This window comes from Hemitrygon akajei, chromosome 14 (genome assembly GCF_048418815.1).
Source record: "Hemitrygon akajei chromosome 14, sHemAka1.3, whole genome shotgun sequence".
Classification (NCBI taxonomy): Eukaryota; Metazoa; Chordata; class Chondrichthyes; order Myliobatiformes; family Dasyatidae; genus Hemitrygon; species Hemitrygon akajei.
The window spans coordinates 55624090-55650102 of record NC_133137.1 but is presented as its reverse complement, the minus strand read 5'-3'; the positions used below and the strand labels follow the sequence as shown (position 1 = coordinate 55650102).

At 41.1% G+C, this 26013-nt stretch overlaps 1 protein-coding gene and 1 pseudogene across 1 annotated transcript; one reads left to right on the top strand and one right to left on the bottom strand.

The window, feature by feature from the left end:
• Positions 1-7378: 7378 nt before the first annotated feature.
• LOC140738598 (ATP-sensitive inward rectifier potassium channel 8 pseudogene) overlaps positions 7379-26013 on the bottom strand; it is a 35601-nt pseudogene continuing 16966 nt past the window's right edge.
• On the top strand, positions 15243-21415 carry LOC140738597 (ATP-sensitive inward rectifier potassium channel 8-like). Its single transcript, XM_073066120.1, has one exon. It carries the CDS (start codon positions 15782-15784, stop codon positions 17021-17023), a length of 1242 nt encoding a protein of 413 aa, XP_072922221.1. The 5' UTR covers positions 15243-15781; the 3' UTR covers positions 17024-21415.

The following is a 26013-nucleotide window of genomic DNA, read 5'->3' as shown; positions in this document are numbered from 1 at the left end:
TACATTCACACATTATGATCCACATTCTCCAGTGAAGCTTGCCTGTGAAACCTCACTATATGGTATAGGTGCAGTCCTGTCACATGTTATGAGTGATGGAAATGATCTCATAGTTTTTGCATCAAGTTCTTTTACTGCTACAGGATGTATGGGGTGTCCAGAGAGCGTTAGAAATTCTGGTGGTGTGCTTGTTGTGTTCTACCCAGGGGCAACTTGTCCACCTTTGGTCTCCACCTGCCATCCGGCTCTCGCCTGTGGCTCCGAGCATTTGACAGTGGCCACACCCGGGTAAACTGCTTCAACAGGTAGGCTAAACCAGGTGAGTGTAGCCAAACCTTCAACCCCGGTGAGATAGGGTTATATCTAACCCAGTATACGAAGCCAGTTCTGGCGGACTGGGCGGATGAGATCAGCCAGGAAGGCAGTGCTGCAACACTTTGTGGAGTGTGAAGGGCATGACGAGGCACAGAAGGTGTCATGGCTGTCCACTGCAATTGAGGAAGTCTCCAGTCATGACAATTTCTCATACCATTGGACCAAGATTTTTAAGGCTGAGGGAGTGGAACTGCCCCGTTGCAATGGCTTTTACACTATAAAACTCCCCCTGCACAGGTTTCATCATTGTTGGAAACGATGCACTGCTGCAGAGAAAAATGATGCACAGATTGACAAAGAAGCCTTGAGTCTGGTTTGCAGTGTAAAACATTTCAACCAGTACTTCTGTGGGAGAGAGTTTGCCCTCATTACTGATCATCAACCACTAGTGTCCATTTTCAACCCACAGAAGGGTGCTCCGCAAAGAGAAGTATCCTGGATGCAGAGGTGGGCTCTGTTTCTTGGAGGACACAATTACAAGATTGAACTCCAGAGAAAGACTAATCATAGAAATGTTGATGGATTATCTTGCTTACTCTTGGAAAAGGAAATAACTGAAAAATTTATAGAAGACGAGACTCCTCTTAATGTATTCTCTGTAATGCAAATTAACGTTCTCCCTGTTATGGCAGTGTTGCTCCAAAGGGAAACCAGAAAATACCCTACATTGTCTTAGGTCTACATGGCCACCCAAAATGGCCGGAATATGCAGCAGAAATTCTAGTTCCCCCATTTTCACCAGCACTGCAATAGACTTGCCTTTGATGGTGAGTCCCTTATGTGGGGATTGAGAGTTATTGTACCATCCAAGCTGAGAGCTGAGATGTTGGAGGAACTATATGCTGGTCTCTTGGCATGGTCAAAATGAAAACATTGGCTCAAAGCTTTGTTGTGGGTAAATGAGCAGATTCAGTAGCTTGCTATCCACTGGGATGCCAACACATCCAGAAAATGCAAAGAGCAGTGTCTTGCCATCTCAGGGAGTGCCCTACATTGCCTTGGCAGAGGATTCATGTGGATTTTGCCGGACCATTCATGGACACAAATTTCTTGGTAGTAGTGGATGCAGCTACAAAGTGGCCAGAAGTGTTCACAACAGCCTCCACTACAGACTCACACACTGTTGACGTGTTGAGAAGCCTCTTCTCAAGGACCGGCGTTCCAGAACACTTAGTCAATGACAATGGACCACATTTTGTTGTGGAACAATTTCAGTCATTCCTGAAAATGAATGGAATAGGAAGTTACGTCTGTACAGTATCAACACAGCAACAAGTGGCTTGGCTGAAAGGTTTGTCCAAAGTCTAAAGAACGCAGTTCAAGCAATTTCAACTGACACGGAGTCAGAAACTCACTATATCACACTGCATCACACCCCATAACTAACTATATTGTCCCTGGGTTGTTCCTTGCACTCACACTTGGATCTCCTCATACTCAGTCTCAGAAGGAGGATGCAGGACAAACAGCTGAGACAAACTGAAGGCTTCTCAAAGAGGGAGGTTTGATGTTTCATTCATTGGCAAGCAGCCCCAATGAGGGACTACAGAGGTGTTCAAAAGTGGGCACTTGGACTGATTAAGGACAGAACCGGACCACTCTCCTCCACATTGGAGTTTGTGTCTGATGAAACACCAATCAATTGATGAGACCAGAGTCAATTGTTAGAGAAGAAAGGTGTCCCGAGTTGTCAGAACCACTTCCTGCAGTCCCAGAGTCAACTCTTACGACCACCACTGAGGAGTCTCCAGAACCCGAGATTGATTCACAGCCATATATCATCTGCCAAGCAGATTACCCGCCCCTTGTTAGGAAAAATGCTATCCCACAAGAGTAAGAAATCCTCCACAGCGATTAAATCTTTAGGAAAGAATGGGACAATTCAAAATTTACTATGCTGCATATGTCTACATAGAATTTGTATATATTGTATAGCATATGCACAGTGTATGTAAGATGACTGGAGAGCAATATGTTATATATTTATGTTGAGAGGCATGCTATATTAAGCTGCAGTTTATAGCTAAGTTGGAAGGAGTGTAGTGTATTTAATATTTCCATAATATATGAGTAATATTGTAAATACATTGTTTGATTAAGCACTTAGTTTGTTTTAATAATTCATCACATATTATATCTAAGAAATACATGAAAGGCATGCATCATTACTTCACCACATCACAGGTGAGTGCCTCACTAAAAGAAAAGGAAAGAAAAATTATGTACTCAAATATCCCGGCTTCTGTGTTTTTTTTAATTAGTTTCTGGAGTTACCAAGCATGACAACCTTCATCAGACTTGGCCAATTTCAACTTAAAGAATTGTATTAAATCATTGAACCCAGTGCTGAGTCCTAAGTGCTGAAACCTAGCCAGGCAGAAGATAGGGTGCTCTTCCTTGAACTTGCACTGGATTTTCTTGATACAGTGCAATAGATCAAAGATAGAGAGGTTTGCAGTGTATTGGAAGGAACATTAAAGAGATAGGCAACTGGAAACTCACGGTCTTCATTCTGGACAGAATGGAGATCCTGTTGTACAAAGTGGTTATCCAATTTAAGTTTAATTTCTCCAAAGTGGAGATACAACTTCATGAACAACAAATAGAAACATAGAAACATAGAAAACCTACAGCACAATACAGGCCCTTCAGCCCACAAAGTTGTGCCGAACATGTCCCTACCTTAGAAATTACTAGGGTTACCCATAGCTCTCTATTTTTCTAAGCTCCATGTACCTATCCAAAAGTCTCTTAAGAGACCCTATTATATCGACCTCCACTACTGTTGCCAGCAGCCCATTCCATGTGCTCACCACCCTCTGAGTAAAAAACTTACCCTGACATCTCCTCTGTACCTATCCCCAAGCACCTTAAACCTGTGCCCTCTTGTGGCAGACATTTCAGCCCTGGGAAAAAGCCTCTGACTATCCACACGATCAATGACTCTCATCATCTTATATGCCTCTATTAGGTCACCTCTCATCCTCTGTTGCTCCAAGGAGAAAAGGCTGAGTTCACTCAACCTATTTTCATAAGGCATGCTCTCCAATCCAGGCAACATCCTTGTAACTCTCCTCTGCATCCTTTCTATGGCTTCCACATCCTTCCTATACTGAGGCAACCAGAACAGAGCACAGTACTTCAAGTTGGGTCTGACCAGGCTCCTATATAGCTACAACATTGTCTCTCGGCTCCTAAATTCAATTCTATGATTGATGAAGGCCAATGCACCGTATGCCTTCTTAACCACAGAGTCAACCTGCGCAGCTGCTTTGAGCGTCCTATGGACTCGGACCCCAAGATCCCTCTGATCCTCCACACTGCCAAGAGTCTTACCATTAATACTATATTTGGCCACCATATTTGACCTACCAAATTGAACCACTTCACACTTATCTGGGTTGAACACCATCTGCCACTTCTCAGCCCAGTTTTGCATCCTATCAATGTCCCATTGCAAACTCTGACAGCCCTCCACACTATCCATGACACCCCTAACCTTAGTGTCACCAGCAAACTTACTAATCCATCCGTCCACTTCCTCATTTATAAAAAATCACGAAGAGTAAGGGTCCCAGAATGGATCCTTGAGGCACTCCACTGGTCACCAAGCTCCGTGCAGAATATGACCCGTCTACAGCCAAATGTAGTATATTAAGATGGAAGTACAATAAAGTGGATCACTGTCACCTGGAAGGACCAGCTGTGTCCTCGCCTAACAGTGAGGAAAGAGTTAAAAAGGCAGATGTTGCATCCTGTACAAATCTGGACTGATATCTAGTATTTTGGTAATCAAAGGACACTGATAGAACCAAAGTATTGTCGATCAACAAACAAAAGAACCAGTGAGATGGGAATGTAGCTGTTAGCACAATGCTTTGCAGCACTCAGCTGTAGATCAGGGTTTAATTCCCACCATTATCTGTAAGAACTTTGTACATTCTCCCTGTGACTGTGTGGGTTTCCACCAGATGCCCTGGTTTCCTTCCCCATTCCAATGGTATATGGGGTAGGGTTATTGAGATGAAGACATGGTGCTGGAAAGTATGGTGACACTTGCAGGTGCCTAGTGCAATGCTTGCTAATTTGATTTGATGCAAGTTATGCCTTTCACTATATGTTTCGATGTGCATATGACAAATAAAGCTAATCTTTGAATCTATCTCTTTGATGCTGGAGGAATTCAATGAGTCAGTCAGTGTGTGTAGAGCAAAATCAGTTGAAGTTTTGGGTCAAAGAGTAGACTGTCCAATCCCTCCACAGTTTCTCACAAATCTTGTTTGTTGTTTCACATTCCAGCATTTGCAGTTTCTTGTGTCTCCATGTATTGTGGCTGCTGGAAGCACGAATAAAAACCAAAATCTTACTAAACATGACAACCTCTAGGGAGAACTAACATTTTAGGCCAACAGCTTTTCATCAGAATAGATATAAGTGATTTGAAAATAGGCAGTTTGATCATTCTTATCTGGTATGTAATTCCTGAAGCAATTCTGGATACAGATTTCATTGCAACATTTAGAAAATAATTATATAAATACAGGAAAGAGAGAAACTTACAGTGATGGAAAAGTAAGAGGAGAGCGATGGATTGGAAAATTTTCCAAAAGTCAGCACAAGCAGAACAGGCTAAACAGCCTCATTTAGTGATATGTCACTCTTCATGACCTAGAAATGTATCTTTAGTCAAGATTGTTAGGGTGTACATAATGGACATCTTTCATTTCTTTAAGCTTTTCTAGTTAATGTTTGCTCACATTCTCTTACAATATAGTGATCAGATGGAGATTTTCTCCTTGACGTGATTTCTGTAGATTGTGAACACCAGAATTTTGTAGAAGAGGTCTATAGATATGCTTACTTAAAGACCATGCATAGCACATCCAATCATGAAGTCATCCAAATTTGGTTCAGAAAACAATCTGCTGGAGGAACTTAGTGAATGAGACAACATTTGAGGAGGCAAATGCCAGTTTAGATGTAGGGTCTAATCCCAAAACATTGACTGTCCATTTCCCTCCACACATGCTGCCTGATGATTCCAGATGAATCTATACAAACTCTTTTCAAGCCTCCAGTCCAGTTCAACATTCCTTGGATGTGCTCTCTCTCACAACTTACCAATGAGTGATAATATTAGTTGAGGAGGACCATTAAAACCTGCCAGGAACTTGGAGTCATTCTTCATATCATTTCTTGGTCAATATCTGAAGCCTACTTACACATCATTCAAGAAGCGATTGTTGAATATATCAAGAGGAGTAGATGCCAGGGCTGATATTCTATTTCTCTCATCCTCCTTTGACAGAGGGACCAAGTGTAATTCCTAGATTCTCAGTCCACCTGGAAAATGTTGGCTTTTATTGAACCATCAGTATTGTTATAAAACAAACATGTCAAACCTATCAGAGAGGATACATGAGGGAGGAATATCCACAAAAAGGGCACCACAGTTGAGCTGCAAGAGATGTCGCTGGGTTGAATCCATACTTCTGCTGCTGTCCAGGTGGAGTCTGCATGTTCCACCTGTGACTGCATGGATATATGCAGTATGCACACCAGCTGCTTTACATCATTAGGAGTTTGAAGAGATTTAGTATGTCTCTAAATCAATTGGGGCCATGGTATTGGAAAAAGCTGCAGATGGTTGTATATTCAGTCAACTCCACCATAGGCGCTAGCATCCCCACCATCGGAGTCATCTTCAAAACGCAATGCCTCATAAAGGTGGTATCCATCATTAAGGACTCTTACGGCCCAGGGCATGCCCTCTTCTCATCAGAGAGGAGGTACAGGAGCCTGAGGACACAGACTCAACATATTCAGAAAAGTTTCTTCCCTCAGACATCAGATTTTTGAACCAACAATGAACCCATGAACACTACCTCACTATTTTGCTCTCTTTTTGCACTAGGTACTTTTTTACATATTCTATTGTAATTTTCTGTATTGCACTAGGCTGCTGCCACAATACCACTAATTTCACTACATGATAATAAACCGAATTCTGATTCCAATTCTGGAAATCCCCCAGTTACTACAGTTTCCTCTCTTCTGTCCAAGTTGTGGTCATTGGCTGGTGAATGAGTCAGCAGGTATTAATGTATGTTTGTAAGAGATAGGTTACAGAGAAAGTAGTTTTGGAATGGTGTTAATGAGATTGCTCTGTGAGCTAGTATAGGCACAATGGACCAAAGGGCCACCTCCCACATTATAACAAAAGATAATTTAAAAATTAAATATATTATAAGAATATAGAGTAAGGGATAAACCAGGTTGGTTGGGAAGAGATTTGTGCAGAGCATATAGCTGTTTTTTTTTTAAAGCATTCAATTCCAAGGAAACATTGTTCACTTTAAACATTGCTTAAAGTACTGATGCACAATTTGGTCATTTTGAACCAGATGTTTCTTCTGAACAAGACAAGAAGATATTTATATCCTCGGGATAACATGCCTTGGACACAGAGAATTCAGACAACCCTGAGAAGTTGCTTTAAGGAATGTGCAGCAAACCAAAGTCTGACTTCTACACAAACGATGTCAAAGAGAAAATCTCCATCTGACTCACTATATTACATTGAAGTGCAATGTCATAAACATTCCTTCAGGCTGACAATAACAGGCTCCAACATTTAATGAAATATTCTTCCCTGATGTAAGCACCAGAAAATCCTTGGTTTCTAAAATTCTTCCTCTTAATGTATAAATTATTCAATAGGATTATTGTAGACAGAGGGTATCTGGACACTTATAAAATACTAAGTCAACTGGAGTCTTGTATACTGAGAAAACACTGGGAACGCAGCGGTATCTTACCTTATTTTGCTTGTGTAATACTGAGGAGAAGTAGATTCTCCTCAGTGATATGATTCCTTTTGGATGGTGCTTTCAGTTGGATATCCCCTTTCAAATTGATTTTGTTGGTTCCTCACAGGCAGCTTGATTGACAAGCATCAGTCTGTTCCATGGGAAAGCCCATAATATAAGGCCACTGCTCAGAAGACCAGGTAGATCCAGGATGGAAGTGATTTGATGAAAAGATCGTTGGTAGGAGGGGAACGAATCTTGCTTGCTGGTAGGAGAATTTCCATCAATGGGACTGTCTGGGATGGTTGCATGGAACAAAAGATTATTTAGAATTATGATGATAGCGATTGGATGGAGGGATGTGCTTTATGGTAATGTGATGGAGCGCTGGCACTGAGGATTGCTGATAGATGAGATAGAGATAGTAGCCAATAGGTATGATATGGGGTAGAGCAGGGACTACTGATTAACTTGTCGAGTATATCTGCACTACCCTCCCTCAATTGTGGTTGTAAAATCACATACCCCATGGGTTCAGTCCTTCCACCCTTCCCTCACCTGCCCGGTTTCCAATAGCTCTTTTTTAAAACATAGAATAACTTAAAATGAACTACTAGTATTTGAATTACTGAAATCTCCATGCAAGAAACCCAAAACGGGTGTCCTGAAGGACTTTACCAAAGCAGAAGCATAGTTTAAGGTTGAGCTGAGATAACTAATTCTACTGAGGCTAGATGATTCCTCGTTTAACTTCTACTATAGTTTGAGATGAAGGAGCAGGTTGGAGCCTTCCTCGGGGCTTTTAATTTGTAACTTATTATCTGATTCAAACCCACCTGTATCGGGCAGTTAAGGTTTAATTTTAGACTTTCAAAAGCATTGGGATGAGATGTTGGTGTTAGAGACACTTTACTGTATAAACATGTCTTTCTTTTATGGAATATTTGGAGTTTTAACTATGATGTTCAGAGTTTGATTATTGTCCATTGAGGCATGAGTACTTTAGTAATCTCAGCACTCAGCTCAACATTAAACTGTCTTTCTGTTCTGGAGAGCATCACCGAAGGTCTCTAAGCCTTTGAGTGAGTCTCTTCCTTTGGCAGGGGACGACCAAACTGACAGTGACAGAGACCAGGCCCCTTGCAAATAAACCAAGTGAATGAAATTGAGTTGATGTAGCTTCATGCAGTTTGTTCTTCAATTAAACCAGGGATTAGGTCACTGGTTATCATATGAGAACAGGAAAACATGTAGCAGTGTAGCCATGTTAATACACTAGTATGAATGATTGTTAGCATATCTGCCTTATTATTCAGCATGATGCTCTTCAAAAGTCAAAAATGACCTCTGAATGCTAATCTTGCTCACCTAATAAAGAAGAAAGTTTAAGTATTTACATGGCACATTCATGGGGCCAGGAAGCCCTTCACAGCTGATGAAACATGACAGTGGCAATAAAGGAAATATGAGTTTAATGTTTTGTATAATTATGCTGAGTATATGTAATGCTAAGTCTAACAAATGTTTATCATGGAAAGGATGAAAGAGATGGGGTGATTAGGTGATAAAGTGCCATAATCTTAGTGCACGGTGGAGCGGGCACTGTGCAACACAAGACTGCCTCCAGCTTCTCTTTCTTCTATTCTTATCCCCCGTTCAAGGTCTGCTGCTTCCTGTTCCTCATGATTAACCGCAACAATAATGACTGGCTAGGCACAGAGAAAATCTGTATTAAAGGATAAACTTATTGGTTCAGTTTAAGACAAATACTCATGTCATGTAAAAACAGGTGTCTGTGCGCATACCTACTAGGTTTCCCTCAACCTCTATGAGCAGTCAAAAATAGAAAAGATAACACCTGGGAATAGGAGTTCATGATGGCCCAGTGTTTCTCTTGATTGCAACATTATCCTTCGGACATGGGATTGTGGAAGTTGCAGCAAGGCAAGGGTTAAGATCATGTCCAGGCAAGGATAGTTTATGATGGCATGCAGGCAGCACAGACAAGAAAGGTCTTTGAAGAACATAGCTTTTCTTTACACAGCAGGGTACTGGAGCCATTTGGCATACCAAAACAAGGTAAGAATACAACCAAAGCACTCTAGGGTGACACTTACTATTGATCAGTTACTTTACCAATTCTGATACTTTTTAATCATTTTCTGTGTCAATTCTATTGGCTATTAATACCAATATTATTGTAGTGTGATTGAGGATGGATCATGCAAATAAGGAACTTGAACATACACAAGGTTACCATTTGGTCAGGATCTGTATCCAACTAGCTAATTTGGTATAAAAATAGCAGTTCTTAGCTCAGATTTCAGAACAACTTAGTGACAGAGGGTCAGGCTTTCTCCTTGTGCACAAGTAAGTAAAGTGTGTTCAACAAATGAGTGCAAGTATTCAGAGTCCTGTTAATCAGCAATGACACATTCGGCCACTTTTGCGATGGTTGGTCTCCAGAGTTTTCTATTCCCAAAGCCTCCATTCTTATCCCTCTTTATTTTCAGATCAAATCATTGCATTTTGATTTTATTGGCTCAGCCTTATCTGGCTCACCTCTGTCAGCTTATTATTGCATATGGCCCAAGACTACAAGCAGTTATATTTTATTGCTCCTCCACCAGACTTGTGCCTCATCACTTTCTTTGTATTCACTGAATCAAAGCAGTTTACCTACGTCAGCCAGCTGGGCTCAGGCTGCTTCAGGTCACAGGCTGTTCTTTCCACAGGCCTGCCATGATAAACTAACTAAAAAACAGCTTCTTATTTGGAAATGATTGTAAGTTTAGCAGATCATCAGTGGAAACCTCATTGTGCCCATTTTCAGCTGCTATCCCTGAGCAGGAATCAGTTCACAAAACAGTTCACCAAATAGTGACCACAAGCTCATCCTCATAAAATGGCAGCATCGATTCCTTTGATCACATGGCAAGAACAAAAACATTTGGTTTGTCTGCTTCCACTGTCCCTGGCTCTTTTGAGCTAGTGATTTTGCCAATTTTAATTCTTTCTGGCCGACACTCCCTTCAAGTATTCAGTTCTTGAACCAACCTACACATTAATAATCATTACTTCAGTATAGCAGCATTATTGCACTACAATAAACTTTATTTCTATTGTTCTTATTTGTAAAAATTGTGTATAATATTTAATTTGTATTTTGCTTGCTTGATAAGATATGCTTTTGATGCTGTTGCAAGTAAATTGTACATTGTGCTTGTGCATACATGTATTTATTCGTATGACAATGAACTTGACTTTAACTTTGATTTCTTATGCAGAGCAGAGAAAGTTAAAAGTTAGTTTATAATAAAGTGCGTACTCTAAAAAGGAATTTAAAAAAGGAATGTAAGTGAGTGTGGATTAAACACAATGACAGAACAGTTTCAGTTTTCTGCACTTGATATATCATGAGAAAAGATTGAGTAGATGTTTCAGCCTATTACACATACAGAAGGAAACTGCATCAGTTGGATCTGATGATTAAAATTGTTACTGTGGGAGTGAAAACAATTTCCATGAGCAGAGACTGCATTTGAGAGACTTTGCAGAGAGTGAATGTCCCCTGCCAAGTCTTTCATGAATCCTTTGAGAGCTTCACTGAGTGCATCCGTCACATCAAACAATATGACTAATATGTTTACTTTCAGAATTAAAGCTTCTTGAGATGTTCAAACATTTTTTAAAACATTAGAATATGAGAAACTGGAACTGGAGTAGACCACACAACAGCTGAGAGTCTCCTGCCTTTCAATAATGTAGTAGCTGATCTGATTCACGTTTCTGTCTGATCTCTATGACCTTTAGCTCTTCTGTAGTCCAAAATGTGTCTATCTCAGACTTGAAATTACTCAGTGACACAGCGTAACATAATTATTTATCCTATATAATTCCTAAGATTTATAGCCCTCTGATCATTTTTATTTCAAATATACATTTTATTCATAAAAAATGTGGAAAGTGCAATAAAACTCGTTCAAGTCTTTCTTTATATTTAGTGAGTCTTCAAACAAATAGTACTCTTACAAATCAGCAGTGCTAATTATGTTTACTCTTTATACAAGACACCCACAGAATGTTGCAGAGGCAAATAAACAGGACTCAGTTCCTCAGAGTTCAGTGGCAGCAGATCTTTGATTGTTGTTCTTCCTTAGAAGTTCCTGCTCCAAGCTACAATGTGACCTACAGCACTAACGCCTACACCTAGTATAGGTAGACAGCACCATTCACTTGCAGATGGATTGCAATACTGGAGAAGAGTGATCCTTTAGCCTGAGGCAAGATATCCGAATCCTAAATTCACCCAGAAAGGGAAGCATCCTCACACCGGCCACTCTGTTGAATTTCATTGAGATTGCCCAAGGTATCAGGATATTAGGACACAGTCCAGATGAAGAGTAAACTGATTCTACAACCTATAGATTCACTGTCATGGACTTCACAACTCATATTCTCTATAATTCACTTATTTATTTACTTTTTAATTTGCTCATTTTGTCTTCTATTGCACATTGGTTGTTTGTCGGTCTTTGTTTATGCATGTTTTTTCACAAATTCTATTATATGTCTTTATTTTCCTGTAAATGCCTACAAGAAAATGAACCTCAAGGTAGTAAATGGAGACATATACATCCTTTAATAATAAGTTTACTTTGACTTTGCAACATTAACACTCCAGTTCTCTCCATTGTTGCTGCCTGACTTGCTAAGTTTATCCAGCATCTTGGATTTTTTTGCTCTAGCTATTAGTCCAACAATAGTCTGTGGTATTTCTGCTAAGGAATGAGGCAGGGCTGACAGGCAATGTCTGAGTATTTTTCCTTTAAATCGCTCAGAAAGAGTTAATTCTTCCTCTAGTAGAGTTGTTGCTAACAAGAACTGTCCGTGCAGTCAATTCCCTGCCCTCTGCTGGCTGATAATAGAATCCCAGGATCACGTTGCTTCATGGCAAATAAAATTAGATGGTAATAATGATTACCATGGTAATTAATTATAAGTCTTAGCATGAGGCAAAAAATGGCTCTGACCCTATGATTCATTGATGGAAAGGTAGAAATGGCGATGTTATCCACAATTTTATTGTCTCTGAAATTGCTAAGTTCACATCTAATCCCACATCAACCAGCTCTTCGACACTGGCCTTTTGTACATCTCTCGTCTCTTCCACTTTCTGTCCTCTTAAAAACTGACAGCTTTGGCTTTTCTTACCTGGACCTCATATTCAGGAATGTCCTTTCTAGGTTCCTGTCAGTCTCCACCACAAGTGTTTTCTTTGAGGCTCTCCTTAAGAGCAACACTGTAGTGGTAAGCACGGCACTTTGAAAGCTCGAGGTGTCAGAGTTTGGAGTTCAATTCTAGCACCACCTATAAGAAGTTTGTATGTTCTCCCATTGACTGCATGGGTTTTCTATGGGTGCTCCAGTTTCTTCCCACAGTCAAAATATATACTGATTGGTAAATTGTCCTGTGATTAGACTAGAATAGATTGCTGGGTGGTACAGCTTGTTGGGCTGGAAAGACATGTTCCGCACTGTATTACTAAATAAATAAATATCACCATCTTAACTATGTTGCTCCTATCTCCTTCATATTTCAAAGTCTGTGTATTTTTATGTTATCCCTGAGGTGCCATGAGATATTTTCCAAGGAAAGGGTATTGTACAAAAGGCAAATTATAGTTCTTGCCATCCAATATGATTTAGTTGGTAGAGTTGCATCTCTACCCCATAAGTTCTGACTGAGTGGAATCAAAGATCCTAGTGGATGAAATACCATGCAATATCAGAATAGCTTACTGAATTGGAGAAGACAATGTAGTAACGAAAGAGCTGAAGAGAAAGTAATGCTGGTACTGCAAATAAGGCAAATGATTTCAATAGGAACCACATTCTGCACTGCACCACATAATAGCTATCAATTTCACCACTAGGATACCAATTTGGCAGATAGCACCCAATGCCCCTGTAGAGTTATGTTCATCATTTTAATTTTAAGATTAAAAGTCCTCATCATAGACTTCAAGTCCTCATTATCACTGAAGGCGATAACCTTGTAAAGTACCTTAAAGTGAAAGGAAGTGATTGATGTCGTCACCTTTGTGTTCGGCACAGTTTGATTCAGAGTGTATTCATTAAGATGGATGAGGGAGAAGAATTACTCTGAATGCTTAGAGTAAAATGTTAAATACTGCACTTTAGTTATGTGTACAATATTTGTCATGCCTAACTTTACTTGAAGAGGTGTAGTAGCATCTGGGAGCTTAGAGCTCATGATTAAGGCTGTTGTATGGAAGTCAGTTTCTGATTTGGGTTGACTCCCATATGCCTATAATGGATTTCAATGGTTCTGGCACCTACTAGGATCTATCTATGTTCTATCTGTCTGTGTCACGCTGCATCTTTGGACCCAAGCACGTAATCACAGAGATCCCAGAAGGATTAAACAAAGCTAGGAATTTTATTAACAAGAGACAAAACAACAGAACTTACACGGTCTTAAATAACTCAACCAGAACTTCACTAGGCAAGGACCGAGACACGGAGGAGTTAGCACTGCCCCTTTAAATATACTCCAGAGCACGAAGGAATCCGTGTCCATTCTCAGAACAAGCTTACAAGCAGTCATTCTAATAAGAGAAAAAAGTCCAAGGATACTTAATTGGACACCTGCAAAGTCTCAGAGCATTAATTGGAAATATCAAGGGACAATTGTAACTTAAATATAAACCAGAGAAGACTTAACAATAAGACATAATAAAACCCAAACACAACAATACGGATAATTTTAATTAATAAAACACAGATAATAAAAAAAAGCCAAAAAAAAGCTCAGAATACTCAACCGACGACCTGAGGTCGTGACGGGTCCGTGTGTCTGCCCATCTGTACCCTGTTACCCTGTCAAAATTCAGCCAGGGTGCCTCCTTTACAGCAGATGCAATATTACAATTATATTTTCAGCAAACCCCTTTCAATGTAGTGAATCAACTTGACCCAGTTAACTACCGACAACCCCGTTCACTTCGCCCCAAACGCCCCAGTCCCATTTCCCCAACTGTGCTTCATTTCACCGTGTGCTGACGGTCTATTTTGCACGTATTGAAAGAGAGTGAATATGGGTTGTGACTTCCTTTGGCGGTCGCGACCCTGCAAAGCTGACTGAGATTTGACTCTTGGGTTCAGCCTCACAACACAGACGAATACAACATGTGAATGAATGGGATTTATTCTCGCCTCACTTTAGTACTTCATTGCTGCTACCCTTTCCTTACATCCGCCCCAACCCCGATCTTCGACTCTTCTCCTTCCACTTAGGACCGGAATTCCAGTCCATTCGTCCCTCTTTCTCTCCTGGTTTCCTATACGTGACAGTGGAGGAGGAGGCGGTTTCTCGGAGCGGACTCTACGGGGCAGAGATTGGTCATTTCCGGGGGGGGGGGGGAGGGAGGCAGTGTTGGGGTTGGGAGACTGGTTTACCGGGTTCTGCCGCTCTTTGGGACTGAAAAGGGGAGCGGGAAATTATCGTACCTCAGGGGCGTGGGGAGGTGGGGAAGTGTCCATGTTCCACGATTCTAAGGGTCATTAGAGAAGTGAAGCCTCTGCTCTGAATCAAGCCATCCCAATTAAACAAGCCAAATAAAACAGAAGTTGTTGGGGCAGCGAACAACCCGCTGGAGGAACCCAACGGGTGGAATAGCATCTGTGCGAGGAAAGGGGTTGTCGACATTTCGTTATCAACAATTATCAACTGACTCCTGATACAGGGTTTCGACGTGAAAAACCGACAATATATTCCGCAACCCCCACCCCCCTCCCCACACACACACACACACACAGAGTTGAGCTTCTCCGGGAGTTTGTTGCTCCGGATTTCAGCATCTGCAAACTCTTGTGTCTTTGATGTCGTTGAGGATCTGAAAGGGTTAACAGAATGACCTCTATTTTCTGGATTTCCCATTGGGAATAAGAAGGAACGGTCCTCCTATTTACGTCAGAAAGTTCGAGCCGGGGGCTCGGGAACTAGGTTGAAAACGGACTGGCTGTTGAGGCCCTAGTTACTGCGGAACAGCGGCAGAGTTTGTCTCTCCTTGAGGCCGGCTCTTACTCAGCGCCACGCGGCACATCCCTCTGGTCCGGCGGCGCCGATGTGGGATCCCCTCAGCGATGACACTCTTCCCCAGCACCGTGTGGAAGTCCAGATCTTGGATCCGTTCAGCTCTTGGATAGCGCTCTCTCGCAGCATCCTGGCAAGTCACAGGTAGCGGGGGGAGAGGCTGCCCATCACGGCACCGGGATCCCGCCCTGGCAGCATTACCCCTGGATAAGGAAGGGACTCACGGAAGAAAATCTCATAACCTCTAGATATCAACAAAAAAAAAGGACAGAAAGACGCAAAGCGCGAGTCGGAGATCTCTTGAAGTCCTTGGAGCCAAATTTGCATTATCCAACTTGCATGCACCCCAAAGTTCCCCTTGATCTGAATGGGGAATTTGGAGATTTGAAAGGTGATCCCGACTATTGCGCACCTGTGGTTAAACGACAGCCACAAGGAGCCACCATTGCCCGGTGTGAAGTCAGGACTATGCTGCCAGAATGTTGGCCAGGAAGAGCATCATCCCAGAGGAGTACGTCCTGGCCCGGATCGCGGCTGAGAACGTCCGGCAGCCCCGCTATACAATACGTCCTCGCCAGCCCCGCTTTATTAACAAGAACGGAGCTTGCAACGCGGCGCACAAGAACATCAGGGAGCAAGGTCGCTTCCTGCAGGATGTCTTCACCACCCTGGTGGACCTGAAGTGGCGCTACACCCTTTTCATCTTCACCATGTCCTTCCTCTGCAGTTGGCTCCTCTTCGCCATGATGTGGTGGCTGGTGGCTTTCGCACACGGGGACCTGGACCACAGACAGAGCACGTCCTTTGAGCCGTGCGTCACCAAGGTGAGATCCTTCACCTCGGCCTTCCTCTTCTCCATCGAGGTGCAGGTCACCATCGGCTTCGGCGGCAGGATGATGACCGAGGAGTGCCCCATGGCCATCACCGTGCTCATCATGCAGAACATCTCGGGGCTGATCATCAACGCCGTCATGCTGGGCTGCATCTTCATGAAGACGGCTCAGGCTCACCGGAGAGCGGAGACGCTGATCTTCAGCCGGCACGCCGTGGTCGGCCTGAGGAACGGCAAGCTCTGCTTTATGTTCAGAGTGGGCGACCTGAGGAAGAGCATGATCATCAGCGCCTCCGTCCGGATGCAGGTTGTGAGGAAGACCACCACCACAGAGGGAGAAGTTATCCCCATCCACCAGATCGACATCCTGGTGGACAACCCCATCGACAGCAACACCATCTTCCTGGTGGCGCCGCTCACCGTCTGCCACGTTATAGACAAGCGGAGCCCTCTCTACGAGATCTCGGCCACTGACCTGCAGCACCAGAACCTGGAGGTGATCGTCATACTGGAAGGCGTAGTGGAGACCACTGGCATCACCACCCAGGCCAGGACGTCTTACATCGCCGAGGAGATCCTGTGGGGCTACCGCTTCGTCCCGATCGTGACCGAGGAGGACGGTACCTACTCGGTGGATTACTCCAAGTTCGGCAACAGGATCAAAGTGGCAACTCCTCGCTGCACGGCCAGGGAGCTGGATGAGCAACCCTCCATCCTGATCCAGACCCTGCAGAGGAGTGAGCTCTCGCACCAGAACTCGCTGAGGAAGCGGAGTTCCATGAGGCGAAACAACTCAATGAGGAGGAACAACTCGTCCCTTCTGATCCCTAAAGTCCAATTCCTTACTCCCGAAGGCAATATTGATGCTGCTGACTCCGAGTTTAACTGATGCAACCTCGGCATTGCAGAATTCACTGCTGACTTCAGATCTCCAACTACGAGCAAATGAACAATTATGCCACATGGAATCTTTGCCACTTTCCGTTCACCTTGATTTAACCAAGGAACACATCAAACGCCGGAGGAAATCAACAAGTCAGGCGGCATTTCTGGAGGGGATTCGGCAATCGACATTCGGATCGAGATCCTTCAGCCGAACTGATGGAACTGAATGTGACTCAGTAAGAACGGTTCAGTACCAACCTCTTTGTTTTTGCCCTTTAATGTTGAAAGTGACATCGTTTCATCGAATTATTAGAGCCTTGGATGTTTGTCAACAGTTGCACATTTGAACTTTGATGTTTACAGTACACTAGTTCACTTGATTTCGCAGTACAGCGGCACTATAAGCACTAACAACACGGGCAGGGACTGTGATACATATGCAACAAACACGAGAAGCAGGAGGAACTCGGCAGGTCAGGGAAAGGGACAGTCCCCGTTTCCAGTTATATTGATAACGGTGGCAATTATGAAACTCACTGTTCCAACTCCCCACTCTTTCCCATAGTGGGTGCGCGAGGACCAGGAGAACAACTCACGAAGACCTGCATGCACTGAGTTAAATTAAGTTGATTTATTATTGTCATATTTGCTGAAGTATAGTGAATATCTTTGTTTTGCATTCTTTCTGTATAGATCACATGAGTGTTTCTCTCTCCTGCCAACTTTGAATTTGGCCAAGGTATTCTACCCATTTAACCATTACCACTCGGTTTTAAGATTGTCTGGAAACTAGCGTTTGGTTTGTGTAATGGATTTTACACTCTAGTGTAAAGTTCCCTCCCTGCCCCAAGAGTTGCGGACTACAATCCTAAATTTATAATTCCGTGCTTTTCTATAAAACTACCTATCATGCAGCACCATATAAAGTGCAGCTTGTCAAAGTTAAACTCAAGTTTATAGTCATATGCACCAAGTACATCCATGCCCAGGTGACAGGAGAAACTCACCAGCAGCGGCATCACAGGCATAGAACATCAGATAAGCAGCATTCACAAAAAAGAGAAACAAGATAAACATGAACAATTTTTACAACAAAGAACACAATTCAAACAAAAAGCAAAATCCATTTTAGTGTAAAATACTTAAAGTGATCAGAATGGTGCTGAACTGTACTGATTAGGATTATGCAGGCTGCTTCTAGAGTGGAATGGTTGAAGGGAAGTAACTATTCTTGAACCTAGTGGTGTAGGACTTTGGGTTTCTGCACCTCTTGCCAAATGGCAGCTGTGAGAAGACAGAATGGTCAGGCTGGTGGGGACCTTTGATAGACAGATAGATACTTTATTGATTCCAAAGGAAGTTACAGTATCACATGGATTACAAGTGCACGGTTATACAAGTATAGAATATTAGAAGAGAAGTAAGAGAGAATAAAAAATAAGTTGCCTGCAACAGTCTAGCAGAAGGGGGGTCATCACTTCCCCAGCTATAGGTTGACTCATGGCCAGAGTAAGAATGATGGATATTGCCTTCTTGAGGCAGAGACTTGTAGATATTTCTGATGGTGAGGTAGGCTGTGAACACTCCTCTCTGCATATTCTTATATTCATGCATATTGGAAATGAGCAGGCAACATGCATGTGGTCCATATTCAACCCCACCACCCCTGTGCTTAAGGGAGATGAGGGGGAAGAGTGGAATTTCCCATAGTTTTTTTTCTGCTTTGGGCTTGATTTAATTCCCAGTTCAGAGTTGAATGAAAAGTGCAAGCTGACACCTGAGTCCTGAAATATTTCACAATTGAGACACCTTCTTTCAGGTGAGCTTGTGTCTACCCTATGCTATTATTCTGAACAAAAGTAGATGATTTATCCCTAATATCCTGGTTGATATTTATTCCTCAATCATGAATTTTAAAAATGTGTTTTTTTCATATTGAAATTTGTGGTGTCTTGGAGTAGGCAAGTTGTCGTCATGCTTCCTTAGAAGGAATACACATCCAAAGTACTTTACTGGTGTGAATTGTTTTTAGCTTGGGCTGGGATATGAAAGACAACATGGAAGCAAGTCCATTTAATTGCACTGCAAAATCTGTGACACTCTACACCCTAACTGTGCTTAGTTACCCAGACTAGAGTTTACAAATTTTTGTTGATTTTACTACATAAAGGACTTTTTTAAAAAATTCATTCTTGATTGAGGAATAAATATCAGCCAGGATATGAGGGATAAATGGTATACTTTTGTTCAGAGTAATAGCATAGGGTAATTATATGCACTGAAGGGATAAATACACCTGTACAAACTTATCTAAAAGGTGTCCATACAGTCTGCATACCTGGGTTAACCACTTGGCCTACACACATCTGCATTTAACTGGGGCACAAGTAGGGGGTCTTTCTCTTTGACTCTCTCTACTCGAGATACCACTCTGTTCATCAGGAGGCCAGTTTGGAGGACTGCCCATGACTGTCTGTGACAGCTGGCAAAGCATGTGTGAAACATTGCCAGTTGGGAAAGTCATAGCCATAGAGCTCAGCAAGAGGCCATTCAGCCTACTGAATCTGCACGCACTCATTTACACCAATCCTACACTAATTCTAGTTTATTTTCCCAGTTTCCCATCAGTTTCACCAGATTTTACTACTCACCTATACAGGAGGGGCTATTTGAGGTGGCCAATTAACCCTCCAACCTGCAGTCCTTGGGAGGTGAGAGGAAACTCATGCATCTGCAAGAAACCCTAGGGAGAACATGCAGACTCCACACAGACAGCACTGGACATCAGGATCGAACCTGTGAGGCAATGGCTCCACCAGCTGTGTCATAGGGCTGTACAGTTAGCTTTGGAGTGTCAGCTTTTAAACTGTTGAAAGTTCAGACATTGAAAACTACTGACAGAAGTAAATAATTAAATAAACCTTTAGAACAATAAACATACACCAAATGCTCATAAATCATATAATTAAATATTTAACAAGGCAAAATATTTTTCTCCTTATTACTCCTTTGTATATTATATCCTACTCTTTTGCCTCCTATTCCTTGGCTCTACAATCCCCATTGAACATAGTGGGATCTGGAACTGAACTGCTCGATTTGACTGGGTGCAACTTCTGGAGTCATAGTGTCATTCAGCACAGAAACAGGATTTTCAGATCATAAGATCCACGTTAATCATCAAGCACTCATTTCCCCTAATTATACATCCATCCCATTATTTCCCTTGTCCGACGATTCTCCAGTGTAAGCTGGGAAATCTCCCAACAACCCCCCCCCCCCCATCATTATTGTCCAATTAAATCTGTCAACAAGTTACTGCCTTATTGGGACACATACACAGAAATCTGAGACTTCAGTTTTAGTAACCAGCACAGATGGCATTTGTCAGTGTAATCCGGACATTTATGTTAGCAATGCAAATTAAATTCCAACATGCTCTTGCATTTATTTACTTGGTAATGATCTGTTTTGCACACATCATACATGGAGAAAGTTAATTTCTATTAGTTAATGCTGATCATTTTAAAATATCTGGAATGTTACAGCAAAATATAGTGGGACATAATGGCTGCCAAACTGTATCACTAGAAATTTATTGGATTGGGGTGATCAGTAACAAAGATAGGGAGCAGTGGACAACTAGATTAGATCCCAGTTCACAAGATCTAATGGCTTCATTTTGAACAACAGCATACCAATATTTGCTAGTCACCTTGCTCAATATAGATATCTGGTCAGTACCTCATTCTGGGTACCTGGAATTTCATTGCATGAAGATTATCTGCCCCTCTTCTAAGCATGCCAGAAGCGTTTCAATGTCTATGAAACACCTTGGTCACACATATAGGCACTCAAACATTCCGTACCCCTCCCATTCAATTCAGAACCACTTTCTGGCTCAATCTTCATATCTTCCCACTTCTTAAGAATAACACATTCCAGCAAGCTCACCTTGAATATACAGTATTAATGGCTAAGTATCCACAGCCGATGGAAGTGGAAATTCTAAAAGCTCACTAGTCTCTGCATAGAGATGTTTATCTTCGTTTGGAGCTTTAACAGACTAGCTCTTTCTTCTCTAGTTGGAAGAAAACATCTCTTAGCAGCTCTGATGTTGAGATAATATTTCATATCTGAAAAAATCACCTTCCACTCTTCTAAGCTCCAATATGTATATATTAATGTTATATATCAAGGATGTAAGGAAAGCTGTATCCCTGTTATGAAGCCTCTATCTTGTCTGTTCTTACATCTTATGAAAATAAAGAACATTGACTCAAAATCTGTTTTCCACTCTGTCTTCTGTGAAATAAGAGAATTATTGTGATGCTCTCTCATATATTTTCCAGTGATTGGTGGAAGGAGTTCAGGAGTTAACACTGTTTGTAATGATTATTTGATCATTTCATCATTTCACAAAATCCTGCATACAAAAGTTGTACTCCTGATCATCATGGGCACAGATCAGCTGAGACAAATAACACTCTAACAAAATAACACTAAACGCTAAGGAAATACAGTTGGAGAATTACAAGAATGATCCCAGGAATGTGCAGTATGAAGAACATTTAATGGTCCTGGGTCTGTAGTTGCCAGAACTCAGAAGTATGGGGGGAGGGGAGACAACTCATTGAAATCTATCAGATATTGAAAGATACAGATAGATTGGATTTCAAGAGGATGTTTCCAAAAATGGGACAGTCTAGGACCAAGGGGCACAGACTCAGAATAGAAGTAGCTATTCTTCAGAACAGAGACGAGGAAGAATTTCTTTAGCCAGATTGCCACAGATGCTGTGGAGGACAAATTATCGGGTATATTTAAAGAGAAGGTTGATAGGTACTGATTTACTAAGGGCATTAAAGGTTATAGAAAGAAGGAAAGTGAATGATGGAGCAGATTCAATGGGCCAAATGACCTAATTCTTCTCCAATGTATGATCGTCCTATAATCTAAATTGTGTGAAGAAAGTAATATTATCTTAACTAGATGAAATGTAACTAAAGCAAACCTAACTACCTAAGGCAAGAGGCCCATCTCAAGTGACCCATATTTAATCCTGACCTCAGGTGCTATCTATATGCGGTTTTCACTTTCTCCACCAGTTTCCTTGCAGGTTGTTGGGTTAATCAATCAATGTAAATTGCTTCTAGTGTGTAGCTAAGTGGAAGAATCCAGGGGAAATTGATAAATTACAGGGGAAAATTATTAATTTCCTGTGCCTACTCTGAGCTAGCATATGTTCAGTGGGCTGAAATGACTTATTTCTATGTCTCATGGAAACATGTTAACTTACTGCCCGTCAGATCAAATAAAATCTGATCATATTGTCTGCTGACTTCCAAACATTAGGAAGTCGGTGGAAGACAGATCTGGAAAGAAATGAAAAGAAATCTGGACTTCTATTTGTAAAGCATGTGTGGAGCTAGTAATTTATAAGTATATGGTGCAGAGGACTCGCATCAGTCTTAATATGAACACAATTAAACTTGATATTATTATGGATGTTCAAAATAACAGTTTCAATAAATAAATTTGGAGCCTGTTTTTTTCAAGAGTGTTCTTTACAGCACTTGTTTTATTTAATGCTGCTTTAGGAGATTGTGTTTGGAGTTAATTTAAGAGAGAGGGAAACAATAGGGCACTTACCATAGCCTCATAGGCTCACAAAGCTCCTTATACCTTGACAGTTTGTTTACTGTTGTACTGTTGAAAAGATTACAGCCATTTCATATGAAGTAAACTTTACATACAACAATGGAAAGAATGGTTAAATTTATTTTAGGCATAATTTGTGTCGCTATTGTCAGAACAGAGTGAATAACAGCATTGCCTTTCTCTGAAAAGGATCATGAAGTGTTTTGTTTTGAAAGGGCTACATTCTGGTTAATATGAACGTTTGATATTTATCATTGACGTGAGTATAGCCATTGAGCGAAAACCTACAAGATAAGCCCTTTAGTGGTTGTGCAGGTGACTTTTCTTCACCAGCATGCAAATAAAGGGTAAAATCCCATAAGAAATTCACAGACACGATGCAAAAACTTAGTGAAACAAGGGAACAAGTGGGAAATGTGTATTAGATTTGGAGAATGTGCGTATTGGATGGAGCTGGCATTTCACTCAAAGTGAAAGGTTAAATAACGGTTCAAAACATTTCATTATATTAAATAATTGTTCAATTTGTCTAGCACGTTTAATCCACAAAGTCTGTTTAAAGTTACATTTCAACATGTTTTATTTTTTGCACAAGGGAATTTGTTTTAATAGATAGATAGATAGATAGATAGATAGATAGATAGATAGATAGATAGATAGATAGATAGATAGATAGATAGATAGATAGATAGATAGATAGATAGATAGATAGATAGATAGATACTTTATTCATCCCCATGGGGAAATTCAACTTTTTTCCAATGTCCCATACACTTGTTGTAGCAAAACTAATTACATACTTAACTCAGTAAAAAAATATGATATGCATCTAAATCACTATCTCAAAAAGCATTAATAATAGCTTTTAAAAAGTTCTTAAGTCCTGGCGGTAGAATTGTAAAGCCTAATGGCATTGGGGAGTATTGACCTCTTCATCCTGTCTGAGGAGCATTGCATCGATAGTAACCTGTCGCTGAAACTGCTTACCTTGTAGCTATTGAACTCTCATTGTATTTTCTTTGATCAGTTGTTTGCATCATTGTCATAAAGATACACAAATTACCTGGTCTGGTTAATTTTGCCAGTTTAATTTGAAGCTGATTTGTGCATATTTTGTAAACACTGTGGAATATCACATCTGGGTTAGATCCTATGGAAAACTGTTTTTCTTCTGTAAAGCCACAAAAGAGAAGATTTTCAACACACCCTGTCCTGCAAAAACTTGGCTTTCAGAGTCTGTCACTGTCACAAGTCGGTCGATCTTTATTTAAACTGTACATATTTTAGATGAGTTAATCCTGAATTGTTTCCAAATAAAAAAAATACTACTTTGCAGTTGAAAAATCATGTTCCCTCTTTTCACTAAATGATAATCCTGGACAGCTCGGGATTATTAAAACAGTATGAATTTATCAACCACTTATTTCTGGAAAAAATACACTATTATTGGAGGTTAGGCTGAGACCAGCAGTGAACAGGATCTATGAATGAATTAGAATTGATTTTTTGAGAATCACAGAACATAGAAACAGGACAGTAAGTCTGCCCTGACCATCACACATTCACCTACATTAATATTATACTATTCTCTTTTTATTTTCACTATATCCCCACCAACTTCCCCCAGATTAATCTCTAGGGAAATGGCCAAATAACCTATCTATTACTACCACCTGCTACAATGACTGTACTACCCTTGGGCAAGAAGTTCCACACCACCAGGGTCAGGAAAGTTATTACCCTACAACCACCAGGCTCCTGAACCAGGATAATTTCACTCACTCTGATAATGACTGATTCCACAACCTAAAGACTCACTCTCAAGGACTCTACAACACATTTTCTCAGTATTATTTATTTACCTTTTTATTATTTGCACAATTTGGCTTCTTTTGCCTATTGTTTGTTTCTTGGACTTTGCTTGGGTATAGTTTTCATAAATTCTTTTGTATTTCTTTATTTTCCTGTCAATACCTGCAAGAAAATGAAACTTAAGGTAGCATACGGTGATATATATAATACATATATTGTTATATATTACATATTGTTTTATATTATATATTATATTGTATTAATATACATATAAGTGATATATATATAATACATTTACTTTGAACCTTTTGATTTAAAAAAAAAATTATTACCTTTTATTTGAAATGCTTTTGCAGAATTATGAATTTACCTGTCTGCACAAATGCAGGCAGTCTATTTTTCAGACTGGAAATTCCCACAATGAAAAAGTGGGAGCATTAGGAATGAGATAGCAGAATAATATGGAAAGCCTGCTCAGAGGCCAATCAGACCTTGGAGTCCATTTAACTCCTTTAACTTCATATCACTTGATATTTGTGCCCATCAAGCATTCATTTTGTCACTCACCTGTAAAATTGTCTGTTTTTTCCTATCTACAGACTTGCTTTCCCTGAATGTTGTAAAGCTCTGCGCTTCACAACATATGGGTGCATTGGCCTTCATCAATCGTGGGATTGAGTTTAGGAGCCGAGAGGTAATGTTACAGCTATATAGGACCCTGGTCAGACCCCACTTGGAGTACTGTGCTCAGTTCTGGTCACCTCACTACAGGAAAGACATGGAAACCATAGAAAGGGTGCAAAGGAGATTTTAAAGGATGTTGCCTGGATTGGGGAGAGTGCCTTATGAAAATAGTTTGAGTGAACTCGACCTTTTCTCCTTGGAGTGACGGAGGATGAGAGGTGACTTGATAGAGGTGTACAAGTTAATGAGAGGCATTGATTGCATGGATAGTCAGAGGCTTTTCCCCAGAGCTGAAATGGCTAGCATGAGAGGGCACAGTTTTACAGTGCTTGGAAGCAGGTACAGAAGAGATGTTGGGGTAATTTTTTTACGCAGAGAGTGGTGAGTGCATGAAATGGGCTGCTGGCAGTGGTGGAGGCGGAAACGATAGGGTCTTTTAAGAGACTCCTGGATGGCTACATGGAGCTTAGAAAAATAGAGAGCTATGGGTAAAGCTTAGGTAGTTCTAAGGTAGGGACATGTTCAACACAGCTTTGTGGGCCGAAGTGCCTGTATTGTGCTGTATGTTTTCTATGTTTCCATGTTTCACAGCTTTTACCTGTCCCTTTGTTTATGCTCTCTTTCCCTAACTTCCCTGATTAAGCTATAGATCAACAAACGATCTGTTGGAGGAATACAATGGCTCAAACCGCATCTATGGCAGGAAAGAAAACGCTGACAGAGCCTTTCATCCCACAGATGCTGTTCAGCCTGTTGAGGCCCTTCAATAGATTATTTCTTACCCCGGATTCCAGCATCTGCAGTCTCTTGTGTCTCTAGCCTATCCATCGATGACTC

Coding starts and splice junctions, on each gene's coding strand:
- LOC140738597 (XM_073066120.1), top strand. CDS start 15,782: ATGTTGGCCAGGAAGAGCATCATCCCAGAGGAGTACGTCCTGGCCCGG.